Here is a 13,735-nt window from a genome sequence, read left to right on the forward strand (position 1 = left end):
TCTGCTGACACCTCTGTCCATCTCAGGAACTGTCCGGAGCAGGAGCCAATCCCCACAGCAAACCTCTCCTGCTCTGGACAGTTCCTGACATGAACAGAGGTGTCAGCAGAGAGCACAGTGGTCAGACAGAAAAGAAATTCAAAAAGAAAAGAACTTCCTGTGAAGCATACAGCAGCTGATAATCCTTACATATCAGTACTTAAGATTTTTAAAAAGTAGTAATTTACAAATCCGTACAACTTTCTGGCACAAATTGATTTTAAAAATAAAAATAAAATGGTTTTCCCCTAGAGTACCCCTTTAACCCCTTACTGACCAAGCCCATTTTCACCTCAAGGACCAGGCCAATTTTATTTTTGCGTTTTCGTGTTTTCCTCCTCGCTTTCCAAAATCCATAACTCCTTTATATTTCCATGTACAGACCCATATAAGGGCTTGTTTTTTGCGTGACCAATTGTACTTTGTAATGAAATCTCTAATTTTACCATAAAATGTATGGCGAACCCAAAAAAAAAAAAAGCTTTTAGGGAGGAAATTTAAATGAAAACCAAAATTTTGCATATTTTGGAGGGTTTTGTTTTCACACTGTACACTTTATTGTAAAAATGACGTGTTCTTTATTCTGTGGGTCAATACGATTAAAATGATACCCATGGCTAGATACTTTTATATTTTTGTACCGCTTAAAAAAAAAAAAAAAAAAATCTAAATGTTTTGTACAAAATCAGTAATCTAAAATCGCCCTATTTTGACCACCTATAACTTTTAAATTTTTCCGTATATAGAGCGGTATGAGGGCTCATTTTTTTGCGCCGTCATCTGTACTTTTTTAAGATGCCACATTTGCATATATAAAACTTTTAGATCATTTTTTATAAAAATTTTTTTAATAAAATGTGACAAAAAAGCATGATTTGTGGACTTAAAATTTTTTACATTTACGCAATTCCCGGTACAGGATCATTAACATTATATTTTGATAGTTCGGACATTTACGCACATGGCGATACCAAATATGTTTATTAAAAAAAAAAATGTTTACGCTTTTTGGGGGTAAAATGGGAAAAACGGACAATTTTCATTTTTATTGGGGGAGGGGATTTTTCCCTTTTTTTTTACTTTTTTCAACTCGATCGCAGACCAGAGCAGAAGACCCCGGGAGACAGCCGGAGCTAGGTAAGGGGACCTCCGGCTGTCATGCTGGATGATCGGATCCGCGCGGCAGCGCTGCGGGCGATCCGATCATCCAATCAAAGTGCCGCAATCTGTATTGATCACGGCATCTGAGGGGTTAATGTTTTTTTTTTTACTTTTTTCAACTCGATCGCAGACCAGAGCAGAAGACCCCGGGAGACAGCCGGAGCTAGGTAAGGGGACCTCCGGCTGTCATGCTGGATGATCGGATCCGCGCGGCAGCGCTGCGGGCGATCCGATCAACCAATCAAAGTGCCGCAATCTGTATTGATCACGGCATCTGAGGGGTTAATGGCGGACATCCGCGCGATCACGGATGTCAGCCAGTACCGGCGGGTCCCGTGTATGACGCGAGCACCCTTCTGATGCTCGCGGTCATACACAGGACGTAAATGTAAGTCCTGGTGCGGGAAGTCCCGCCAAACCAGGACGTACATTTACGTCCGTGGTCGTTAAGGGGTTAATAACCTGGGTTCCAGAAAGCATCAGGCTGTTCCTGTATCATGGTAATGAATCCCTGGAAATTATCTGAACAGCACGGCACACATGGGGGCCCAGATTTTCTGGAGTCGCTGTAGTGGGAGGAGAAAAGGGGTTTTAAAGTGTTGCTACTTTCTAATAGCCTTTAGGACTGATTTTACCTGTGTGATTTTTTCCTACTAGAGAAAACAGCACCATGTTTATATAATAATACATTTTGCACAACTTACTTAATCATTACTTTACAGCAAAGATAACACTGATGGGGTGATCTGTCTAGCATTGGACAAAAATGTTGTCAATTTAATGTAAAAGCAGCAATGGATAAATGTGACATGACTGCATACTAAGCAAACAGCATGTCACATTTCATTGACAGAATCCAACATTTTTAAGCACTGTGCACAGGCACAAATTGTAAATTTTTTTGTTTTTCCTCTACAATGCAGTTTTTGTGACGTTTTTCCCACAAAAGTATGTTGGTTGTTTTTCCTGTTACAAGTCATGTGCTGTTTTATTATTCAAGGATTTATAGTAAGAAAAACCACTATAAAACAAATCCCTTACCCATATACATGCCTTTTTTTGGGAGAATTTTTAATTTTTCCTCCAATAGACAGTTCTATGGAAGGAAAAACGCCACAAAGCATGATGTGCTTTCCAAAAGCTACCAGGGACACAAAAAAATGCCACAAACAAAAACTCCATGTAGACATTGGGGGGGGGGCTTACTAAAACCTGTCCAGAGGAAAAGTTGCTGAGTTGCCCATAACAACCAATCAGATCGCTTCATTTTTCAGAGGCCTTTTCAAAAATGAAAGAAGAGATCTGATTGGTTGCTACGGGCAACTCAGCAACTTTTTTGGGGACAGATTTTGATAAATCTCCCTGACGGTGTTTCATATTTCACTACAGACTCCCAGCTAACACCTGGGTTTTAGCCCAAAACAAAAACAGGTGTTTTTATTTTTTTTTACCCGAAAAAGCTGCATATCTGCCTCTTACTTTCTCCCATGAAATGTTGCATCTCCAATTCCACACGACTTTAAAGATCGCTGCTCAGAAACTTTTACCGTTTACATCCAGAGGCTAAAAAGCCATCCCGAGCTGGTACTGCTCACAGCTGAGGGTTTCTTACAATGAATCACTACAGGTAGCTGGAATTCTGGACAGTGGGAAAGGTTTGTGCTGCTGGGTTTAGTTCAGAGGATTATTTATACTCCTACTGTAACAAATCCTACCTAGGGATATGAACAAGAGTGTGTTCATTTGGTGACAATAAGCAGAGATCTTGAACATAACAAGTGCATGAAACAAAGTCAAGCAGATAGCTTTGCCCAGTCTCTCCCCGCTGCACGGAGCGTCTGCTGACGCACAACTCTTAAGCAAGGAGAGACAAGGCCTTGTTGTAAAGATTCCATGGATGGGGGAAAAGTTTTTATGGCCAATACCCATTTAATGATCTGCTCTGACCAAGTCCAAGACATATGTACCATAGTACTCAAATGTAGAGGGTGGTGGTGTGATCAGTATTTAGTCTTTATGGCAACAAGAAGATGCCAAACAACCTGTGCTGCAAAGCATGGCCTGAGATCACATATAATTTCATGTGTACACATACCGGAGTTATTGACACCCAATAAGCCTTATTATGGGGCCTCAGGCCCATTGGAGAATAATGGAAGTTAAGCCTTTATAGACTTGTGTGAGCAGCTGTAAGATCTGTCATACACAGAACACGTCAGTAAAGTCACGGTGGTTTATTGTCTCTATACAATAACAAGGATCTGTAAGATAACATACACACTATATGCTCCACACTGACCGAGCGGCTGCAGCAAACATTAGCTCATCATCATCATAATCATCGGTGTACAGCAAAGGATTGCGGGTAAAATCATGGACGACAAGTAATAAGGCAAATCGTTTAATGATGAAAGCGCAGCACAAGTGGTGAGGAGCAACTGCAGAGCGCAGGTCGTCCCCTCCGCCGCCCCTAACCCGCTTATCATAACTTATGTGCTTTAAAGTGTATCCATTGCCTGCACAACGGTGACAGCAAGTGTGGGGTTCAGACTATAGCTAGTGACTTCATCACTGCAGATATGGCCCTAGACTATTCTCAAGGCCGAAATGGCTGCTTTCGCTGTGTGTTGACGATGGGTACATTTTAAGGGGACCCGGCCTCAATGGTAAGTCATAAGGAAAGCTGTGAACCTGGAGGCCGAGCATTGGGGGTGATTTTCCTCAACAACAACTGATAAATTATATTTTGCTACCAGATAACACACCTTCAGGGTACAATGCCATCTCACTCAGGCCACACCCCCAAACACTTTGCCATTTATATAAAACCGCCAACCAATGGGGAGGGTAGAAGAGCTCGGCCTAATACTGGCACGGCTGGATAGTTTGCCCCACCCTCTGCGAGGTCCAGTGTCATTGCTACACACAGCAGGACATTTAATATGGCTTTAGTGTGTCTTGTATTGTACTCAGCCCCTGCCACAACCCCAAAGGCTCGAGACGTTATTGCAAATCACTTTCCTTCCTTCACCATGGAATTAAAAAGGATCAGAAAACCCAAGCGGAACCATTAAGTCTGAAAAACAAAACCACATAAACCCCAACAGAATTGTGATAAATAATGTTAAAACAAAACAGAAAACGTGGGTGTGGGGACATTAAAAACTGTAAGAGATGGGAAGAAGGCGCAGCAGTATGAGCGGTCGCATGTAACGTCCCCATGAGCGAGCAAGAATCCTACAAACCGCCAGCGTTACAGTATCGACAGATTTCATAATAAAACACTTTGAGGCTGTATCAAAACTTTTTGTTAAAAAAATGAGCAATAAGTGAACTCCCAGGACAGCACCATATGGGATCAGTGGCGCTGGGGTCATCATTACTGATGGGCAGAGAAGCCGATTATTAAGCTGTAACCAGTCAGGAGGAAATTAACTACAAAAAAATATTGCATAAAACAACCGCCCACAGGATTCAAGGAGAGGAGCTGGCGTCCTGGATAAGACCATCCGGGCCATACAAGAAACATCCAGGGAGAGATCTATAGAAGCCCCTCTCCAATAATCTGTGGTAGAACTGCAAGTCTCAGAATGTGCAGTCCCACCACAGCTGTGGATTCTGGGCACAAGACACATAGATGACCCAGTCTCCACTTTTGACACCCGACAGGAGGTTATTCTGAAGTTAATCTTCCCTATTACAAATAAAACCGTGGATTAAAATGTAAAAACATAAAAATAAAAAAACTCAGTGAGTTCTCCAGACTGCGTCTCCGTTATATCTGCTTCTGTTATGTCGCTAGACACACGTGGATAAAATAAAAAATAAAATAAAATACAGTTAGTGTTAAAGGCAAAAAACAGCAGAGAACCGAAGGCCACCCCAGGAGCGGGCTCAGGGACGTCCAGCCGCTTCCTGCGCTCGATAGCGTCTTTGCCTGCAATCTAGACGTGAGCGCACATTTGTATCAACACAAATATGAGAATGGTGGATGTCCTATGTCAGCGGCTGTGAGGGAGCGGGGCCCAGTCACCCCAAGTTTCTAGAAAAGTTCCAGGTCTTTGATTCTTTGCTTAAAACAGCAGAGTTTTCTGTCATGGCGACAGTAGATTGCAGGCTACCAAGCTCTGTATGGAACTGACAGCCCTGATCCGCCCCTCACGGAGGACATTGTTCATTAAGGAGGTACATAAGGGGGTGGTGATCGGTAAGGGGTCATGTTTTTGGGGCGAGATCCTTTCCCCTCCATGGGTGTTGTGAAAGGTGGAGGAGGTTGATATGGGGGAGCATTAGGGTCCTCATCCCTAAGAGGTGTGTATTCCCCCAAGCTGTCATGGTTCAGGGGGATGGTCTCTGGCACATTCTGGTTAGGATACTCAGGAGGGGGAAGGGGGGCTTTCTCCTCCTTGAGGATCAATGGCATACTGGAAGAAGGAGGTGGCTTGGAGTCATCCAGCTCATCTGCAAATATAATAGGAACTCCTTTCTTGATAAAAGTGGCCTGATCCTCAATAGTCAACTTGCCTTTCCTCTTCTTGCGATAACAAATCATTGCTATTACGCCTGCAATTAACAAGATGGCAGCCACCACTACAGCAGGTATTACCGTGTGAAGGTAGACATCATCCTCACTGCTTTTTTCGGGATTCCTGTCAGCAGCTACTGTTGGAGCAACTGCAGTGATGACATGTTCTTCTTGAGTCAAAGGGATTCCAAAAAACCTGTGCATGTGATGGCAGCTCCCAGTAAGGGATATAGACACGTTCTCAAGTTGAAACTCAGGCTCCACAGCAGCAATGAAGTTGCGTCGAGTCTTCCCTTGCTCATCATAGATCTTCCTTCCAATCACCTCGATTTGTTCTTTCGGACACTGATCTACAGGCAGAGTGTTATTGGTCCACTCCACAACAATGGAGCCCCTGGTGATGTTTTGCAAAGTTATGGAGCTGCTATTACGATCACCAAAAGCAAAGCCAAGTTTCTTAACTAGCAGAATTTTCTTGTTGATGTCATTGATGACAGAGTTGTGGTCACCCTGGAACCTGGCAGTAAATTTAACAGGTGATGGCTCCTTGAGGAATAAGTTCCGAACTTGGATTTCAAGAGCATCAACTGCTGTGAGGCCACCCTTATCTGTGGCTTTCAAGTAATACTCATGATCCCCCACATGTCTAGAATCAGGCATACCATACATGACTTGGCTTGTGCTGTTAAGAATCACCCACGTCTTGTCATTAAGACTTAAACTTTTTCTGGGCTCCAATGAAAGTCTAAGATTATCTGTGGTGCCATCTTCTATGTCATAGAATGTATCAGGTGGAATTTTAACTTCAAAATAAGTACCCACCCAAGCCACAACTTTATCAACATGGTTCTTAAGCTCTGGTTCTGTGTTAAATATGCGTGGAATGCCACTGGTAGACGTACGTGTTCGGCTTGGAGTTGTTGTCTCCAGCTTGGTTGGTGGTGTCTTTGTATCTGGAGGTCTAGTTTTAGGAGGTTTGGTTCTTCTGGTTGGCTTTCTGGTAGAGGTTGTGGATGAGTCTGTACTAGGAGTTGTTGCTGGTTTCAGGGTGGACTTTGGCCTTTTTGTAGTAGCAGATGGAGGAGTAGCGGTAGCCGTTGGTTCTACATATGTAGGTCTGGTCATTGTTGGAGGAATACCAGGAAACACGCTAGTGGGTTCCACCTTTGTAGGATGGATAACACTAAGAGTTGGAGTGTGCATAATTTGTCCTCTGGTCCTAATGGTAATAGTAGGTTTCCCAGGAAGAGGGATAGGTTCACGGACGGGAGGGGCAGTTGTATCAGTCGGACCTGCAATAGCTGGTGAAGTTGGAGTTGGGACAATCCTTATTGGTGGCTCATGGGCTGCAGTGGTGGGAGGCCCAATGGCAGTCACTGGGGTTGGAGTGGTATAAATCTGTCGCCGGATTCTTTTAGGCATATGAGGCTTCTTGTTAGCAATATGCCACCCTACAACAGGGTAACCAAGCCGGGCAGACAAAGTTCCTTCCTTTGCAGGAATCTCAACAGAACTGATGTTTGGAACACTATTCTGATCCATGGAGCAACCAACTTTCCACGACAGTAAGGCCCCATTCTCAACAACCTTCTTAGCATTTCCAGGGCCAGCCATGAAAGCAGACATATCGAACAGTCTGTTATTAACGACAGGAACCAACTTCATTTGATACAGTTCCACCTCTGAAAAATCCCTCATCCTCCTTAAAAGCTCCACTCTCTGCTTTGGGCTCATTTTTGTCAAATCTGCATCCAAGATAACGGTAAGAATTGTTATGGGCTCATCTGTGCCACACAAAAATGGTGAAACATCATTGGATTCAGGCCCAGCTAGCCGGATAGACTGCGGTTCACTGTGGTCCTCTGGATGAACTTCAATGGCAAAAACATCTGAAGCTTGTGGGACTAAGGAGCCATTAGGAGCCAGCAGGAAGGTAGTGACTGAAATGTCGTATACTCCTTTATCACTGTCCAGTGGAAGCCCTTCCAACACATTGTCCTCCCAGTGCAGCCATGATGGTAGGGTCTCTTTTCCTACCTCGACAACCTAAAGAGGAAAGAAACAAGACAAATTTAGTAAATGATAAGGTCATTATCTTAAAAATCAGTTTATGTATTGTAGAAATGTACAAATGCTACAATGAGAGCAAGAAGGTGTGTATCTGCTCGGTCACTAAACGGGAGATTAATACGGGTTGAAGTGAACTAATCACAATGGAACGGAGAGAAAAAAAAATGTGATTGTGAACACAACAACAAGCCCCGAAAACCAGGATACTATGCTGTATGACAAAAAAAAAAAAAATAGTTATAATGGTTGTCCCTGAATACATTTATTTTGTAACTTGAGGAAGCGCAGTATAGTTTGCTCTACATATCCTCTCAATTTTTAAAATGTAGTTGCTGTCAATGCTTGTAGCATAACAGTAGCACAAATCTCTTGTGCTGCAATTCATTGATTAAGGGCTGGGGCTGGTTAAGTGTTAAGACTGGATACATTGTATGACTAACAATTAAAAAGGAGTATTCCAGAGAAAAATATTGGAAAAAAAGCTTTTACAAAGTTATATAAAAGTTTGTAAAATGTATCTTTATTAAACCTTTTATTGTAATTTTAGATTATTTTACCTTAAAGGGGTTATCCAGGAATCCAAAAACAGAAATCATTTTGTTCAAAGACAGCTCCCTGTCTGTCTCCAGGTTGGGTGTGGGTCTGCAGCTCAGTCCCATTGAAGAGAATGGAGCCAAGATGTAAAACCCACACCCAAAGTGGAGATAGACAGGGAGCGGTCTCTAAAAGAAATTAGGCCTGTTTTTTTTTTTTATTCCAGGATAACCCCTTTAAGTGCAGGGAGCCCCAAAATGAGCTTGCTGCTGCCCCCTATTACCATGCAGGGAATCACAAGTAATCTATTGTGCTAGGGACATCCATCTTGTCTGCAGGAGGCTAACTGTGTGCAGCAAATGCCTGCTGGACTGTGGAGGACCATGTCATGGATGGAGATACCGGAGCCACCAGCCGTACAGCTCATAAAGTTGTTGAGAGACTCCCTTCTACTCTGTGTACGCCAGTAGCCATCAATCTTAAGTACAGCAACAGGCATGGTCCCCCAAAGTCCACACAGTGATCCCCTGCAGAAGGGATCACTATTAGAGATGAGTGAACTTACAGTAAATTTGATTTGTCACGAACTTCTCTGCTCGGCAGTTGATGACTTATCCTGCATAAATTAGTTCAGCCTTCAGGTGCTCCGGTGGGCTGGAAAAGGTGGATACAGTCCTAGGAAAGAGTTTTCCAGCCCACCGGAGCACCTGAAAGCTGAACTCATTTATGCAGGATAAGTCATCAACTGCCGAGCAGAGCAGTTCGTGACGAATCAAACTTACTGTAAGTTCGCTCATCTCTAATGACTATCTCTAGCTCAGTAGCTTCTTAGCGATTCACAACTCTGCAAAAAAAAAAAAAGGGGCAGCGGAGAGTTTATGACAGGGCTCTCTTCACTTAAAGTAATCCAAAATTATCATAAAATGTGCAATTTTTATAAAGATAAATTACAAAGTAACAACTTTGTAACAGCTTTTTAATAAACAATTCTTTTTTCTCTGCAGTACCCCTTTAATATTCACTTTCACTGACAACAAGCTGGGATCTTGACACAGCTAGGATTTTAAACAAGAAAAACCTTTTAGAAAGTTTTGAACTTATTTCACATGGATGGTGCTTTATTAAAACGGACATGAGCTCGTATATAGTGTAGTTGTACTTTTGGTGACCCTTATATTCCAAGATATGTGGAGGTATTGCGTGCCAAATCATTATACCCACTCCCTTTAAGTCGACACCCTGAGCTTCTTTTTCCAGTTACTGAATGAGATGGAACGAAGGGAATTCTGGAAACTCTGACTCGTGTGCTATAAAAAGCAGCTGGGGAGACAGGAGGGAATGTTCCAATACTTACAGTAGAGCCACGGCCCATGTCCGCCCATCTAATGTAAGGCAGCCAAACCGTTATTAAATATATCGATTGTGGTAATTGATGGAGATTCCAGCGGGACAACACTGTGCAGCAAGTTTTCTTCACACAATTGACAGCTATTAGTAACCTGCTGACACGCAGCCCAGGCTCTACCGTCTGAAGGCCAGAAAGTAATCTCTCATAACACCCAGCCCACAAACAGGCACTGTCAGGATCCCTCTACACTCACATTCTGAGGACAGGCTCAAAACTGGACAGGTCAAATGTCAGTATCCCCTTTCACCTACAGTACATTTTAAGGAAGTGCCCCCTTAACCACATCTAACTTGGCCCCCATTACAGCACAAATTGTGCTCATCACCTATCTTTTCAGGAGTAAAATCAAGTTATGTAGCAAGATAGGAGTGTGGGGCAGACCTGCCATTCAGGAGGCTGGGAAACCAATGTGTAATAGCAGTCATTTGGTTGTCAAGCAGTTGAATTTACTAGAAAGGATGAGGACTTGGAAACCAACTATAAAATACAGCAGCCGCTCTCCGACTTGGGACAGTTATAGTTTAGCTAAGACCCCAGGACAGGTAGAAATGCCGCCACACTCAAATGTACAACCAAGGCCTGTCTGCATTTAGATCGGTAATGTGAGAGCAGAACAAGTGTGTGTGTGTATAGTATGTACAGCGATGACCTTTTCAGCAGAATCCTCGTCCATCTACACTTACAGTACAGAGATCGCTGCACTCAACCCACTCACTATCCACTGTCCTCAGCTTAACCCCTTCTGCACTAGGACTACCAATGAAGCTGTACCACGAAGAGCTGCAACACAGCAGAAATGCTGAAAAAAATATAGCAGCTGAATGCTGAGCACAGCTCTGGAGGGACTAATGCATAACGCAGGATCAGTAAGTTGGGCATAAGTAAGGCATTCAGGTCACTATAGGGATGAGTTGGGAGCAGATCAGTAACTGAACACCACATACTGGATGAGAAACTTCATTGCTTATGCACAAGGAAAGTATTTTTTGTTACTGGTAACTTACATTGAAAACAGAAATTGACACTAATGAGGACAAGCAAAATTGCTATTTAGTGTGGTTAGTGGCAGTGTGCACCTCAGGGACTCGGGCCGGGGCACCCTCCACAGAATTCATAGTAGGCATACAAGGCGTAAAAGCAGGCAAGCAGCCCCCTTTTACTATTCCTAATAGGTAAAGGGTTAAACACCTGTGGGCAACTGAACTCACACTGAGGGCACACAGATGACTTCATTTAATGCAGTTTACCCAAGTCCAGGTAAACCCAAAGGGGGACATTTATCAATGTTTGCTTATGTATTCTTTTTTTAGTTATTTATTTCTTACAATTTTTTACTTATGTGCGACTTATTTATCAACTGCTTTCAGCCTGTTCATACATTTCTTTCACATAAGCAATTTCTTTTTTTTTTTTTGCTTTGGTAGTGGCTTTATCTGCTCCATGACTGAGCTGCAGTAAATTAAGTAGTTTTTCTTCATGTGATGTGACTTTTTTTGCAAATTTCGCACCTGATAAATCTCTGACCACTGCAAGTCAAAAATCACTTTTTCGCTTTGGTAAGCAAGTTTCTTTCTTTTTTGCTTAGGGCACTGCACAATCAAAACAAAAAGTTGCACAGAAAATAGAGTAGTCGCGCATGCGACTTTTTTGTGACAATTTTAAGCAAAAAAACCTACTAAATGCTTTGATAAATGTCCCCCAAAGTGGTTCAAGGAATAAACCCACTTCTTACTATTTTGAATAGGTAGCTGGTATTTCCAAAGCATCAACTTGGTTGACTGGAAAACACAGGCTCTTCGGTATTAAGGGATTCCCCAGCACCTTCTCACCACTATGATGGACCACTTTTGCTTCCTGCACCTAAAATCAGAAGATTGGTCTCCTGGGCACTTGCCAAGGCAGCAGACAATGTTTACCTGCAAGGTGCAGACCATGTACCTTACGGGTAAACACCAGGCATCATTCCACTTTTCTCCCTGACCTTTGTATAGGGCTCTCAGCAGTTTGGATAACTCAATACTGCTGACAGCCTCCATTTAGCGTTAGGGTATGTTCACACTCAGGAATTGGGGCGGAAATCAAGCAGAAATTTTTTGCCTCAAAATATTGTTACTTTTCCACAAGAACTCAGATTTCACGTGGAATTGGTGCAGAATTGGCACGGAATTCGAGCAGAATTCCACACGCGGAAATGAAAATTTCAAGCGGAGGAGGAGAAGAGTATAATATTATATATATATTACTCTTTCTTCCCCCATACGGAATTTCCGCGCCATTTCTGCGTGGAAATGATTCTGACTGTAAAAAAAAAAAAAAAAAAAAAAAAAAAAAACAACATTGATCTCTATGGGAGTAAGACGCTGATTCCGCCTGAAAGAAAGAACATGTTACAGACTTCCTTGTCAGAATTCTGCTTGAGGAAATTCCTCAGTGTGAACTGAGGGGCAGAAATTCTGCACAGCTCTATGGGGGTTTTCACTGCTGAATGAATTGGAGAGGAAAAAGTGAGCAGAATTACTCGTGGAAATTCCTCTCCAATTCCTCAGTGTGAACATACCCTTAGATCATGAAAAACATGGTAGTAGAGAGAAAACAAGGTAAATGGCAGCAGTTCTGCTGGCTGCAATGATCACTGATCCATGTGGTGTAAATAATCTATTCACTATTGCTCGGAAAAGGGAATTTGAAAATTTTGGGAAGATTCCGTTGTCCACATTAGCAGGGAACAATCCTCTGTTAAGCCAATGTTATTTAAAGGGGTACTCCGCCCCTAGACATCTTATCCCCTATCCAAAGGAGTCGTGTCGTAACGATCTTCCGTCCCCGTGGTCGGGAGGAATTAGCCTGAGAGCCTCCAGCGCTTCCGGAAGCAGTTACAGGTGGGTGCTGCTTGCTATATTGCGGGGGTCCACAGCGGCGGGACCCTGGCGATCTGACATCTTATCCCCTATCCTTTGGATAGGGGATAAGATGTCTAGGGCGGAGTACCCCTTTAAACCTTTGAAAATATCTGTCAAATATTATGAATAGCAAGTGGTCCATCATCTGCCCGCCCACTCCGATGACTACTTTTATACCAGGAGCTACTTTAGGTTGATCTAAATGTAAAAAACATTTAATGTAGGGATTTCCATCTGTGGTCCAGAAGTATTCAACCCTTTGAAAACAGTGGTTCTTTATGCAAATTATTAAAATGTAGATTCCACCACTCTGACGGCAGTTTTTGTTCAATACCACTTTGGGCTAATCTGCATGTAGCAACTTAAAGAGGTTGTGTAACCATTAGGACACATGCCCTATCCACAGGGTATGATCTCAACAGTCAGACTTCTGCCATTTCAATGAGACTCCTATAACTCCTCTCTGAATGGAGCAGCAGCCAAGCATAGGCACTACCGCCCCATTCATTGCACATGGAACTGCAAGATATCTTAGTGCAGTTCTTATGAAAAAAAAAAAAAAGAATTTAGATGGCACTCTTCAGCAGAAACGTTCTTTATTAAAAACAGTCAGGTTGCCGATACAGATTCTGGCCAACGGCCGTTTCACGCCATCCTCAGCGCTTCCTCATGACCTCAGAGGTGATGCAAGCACTGAGTATGGTGTGCCTCAGTCATTTAACCCTTTAAAAACAAACCGACACATTAAAATGCAGTCAAATCTTCAGACAGGGTGAACTGAGCAGATTAATACATAGTTCTGTCAAGTTCCAGTACAACTTCTCATTTATTTAAAAGGGGTTGTCCAGTGAACAGTATTTAACACCTTTCCACAGCATAGGTAATAAACTGATGATATCACTAGGGGTCTGACCACCTGGATTGGTGGTCACCGAGTGACTCTTGTCAATGCAGAATGTAGTGCACCTGAGTGACAACTACTCTATTAACCGTCTGAGGGTGCGTTCACACGCTTTACTAGCAGGGGGTTGCCCGCTGTGAGTTGCCCTACCATTGATTTAAATGGGTCCACAGACAGTCCGCAGACTGTCCGCGGAG

The 13,735-nt window shown here is 42.9% G+C and overlaps 1 protein-coding gene across 5 annotated transcripts in view; it reads right to left on the reverse strand.

Moving 5' to 3' along the window:
* Window positions 1–3,419: 3,419 nt before the first annotated feature.
* Window positions 3,420–13,735, reverse strand: part of DAG1 (dystroglycan 1) — a 103,440-nt gene continuing 93,124 nt past the window's right edge. For all 5 annotated transcript variants that reach the window (XM_056525253.1, XM_056525255.1, XM_056525254.1 and 2 more), the window contains exon 3: window positions 3,420–7,771. In XM_056525253.1, coding sequence (XP_056381228.1) covers window positions 5,378–7,771 — 2,394 coding nt within the window. In that variant the 3' untranslated portion in view covers window positions 3,420–5,377. The remainder of the gene's footprint in view (window positions 7,772–13,735) is intronic.

Source organism: Hyla sarda, chromosome 6 (genome assembly GCF_029499605.1).
Source record: "Hyla sarda isolate aHylSar1 chromosome 6, aHylSar1.hap1, whole genome shotgun sequence".
In the NCBI taxonomy this organism is placed as follows: Eukaryota; Metazoa; Chordata; class Amphibia; order Anura; family Hylidae; genus Hyla; species Hyla sarda.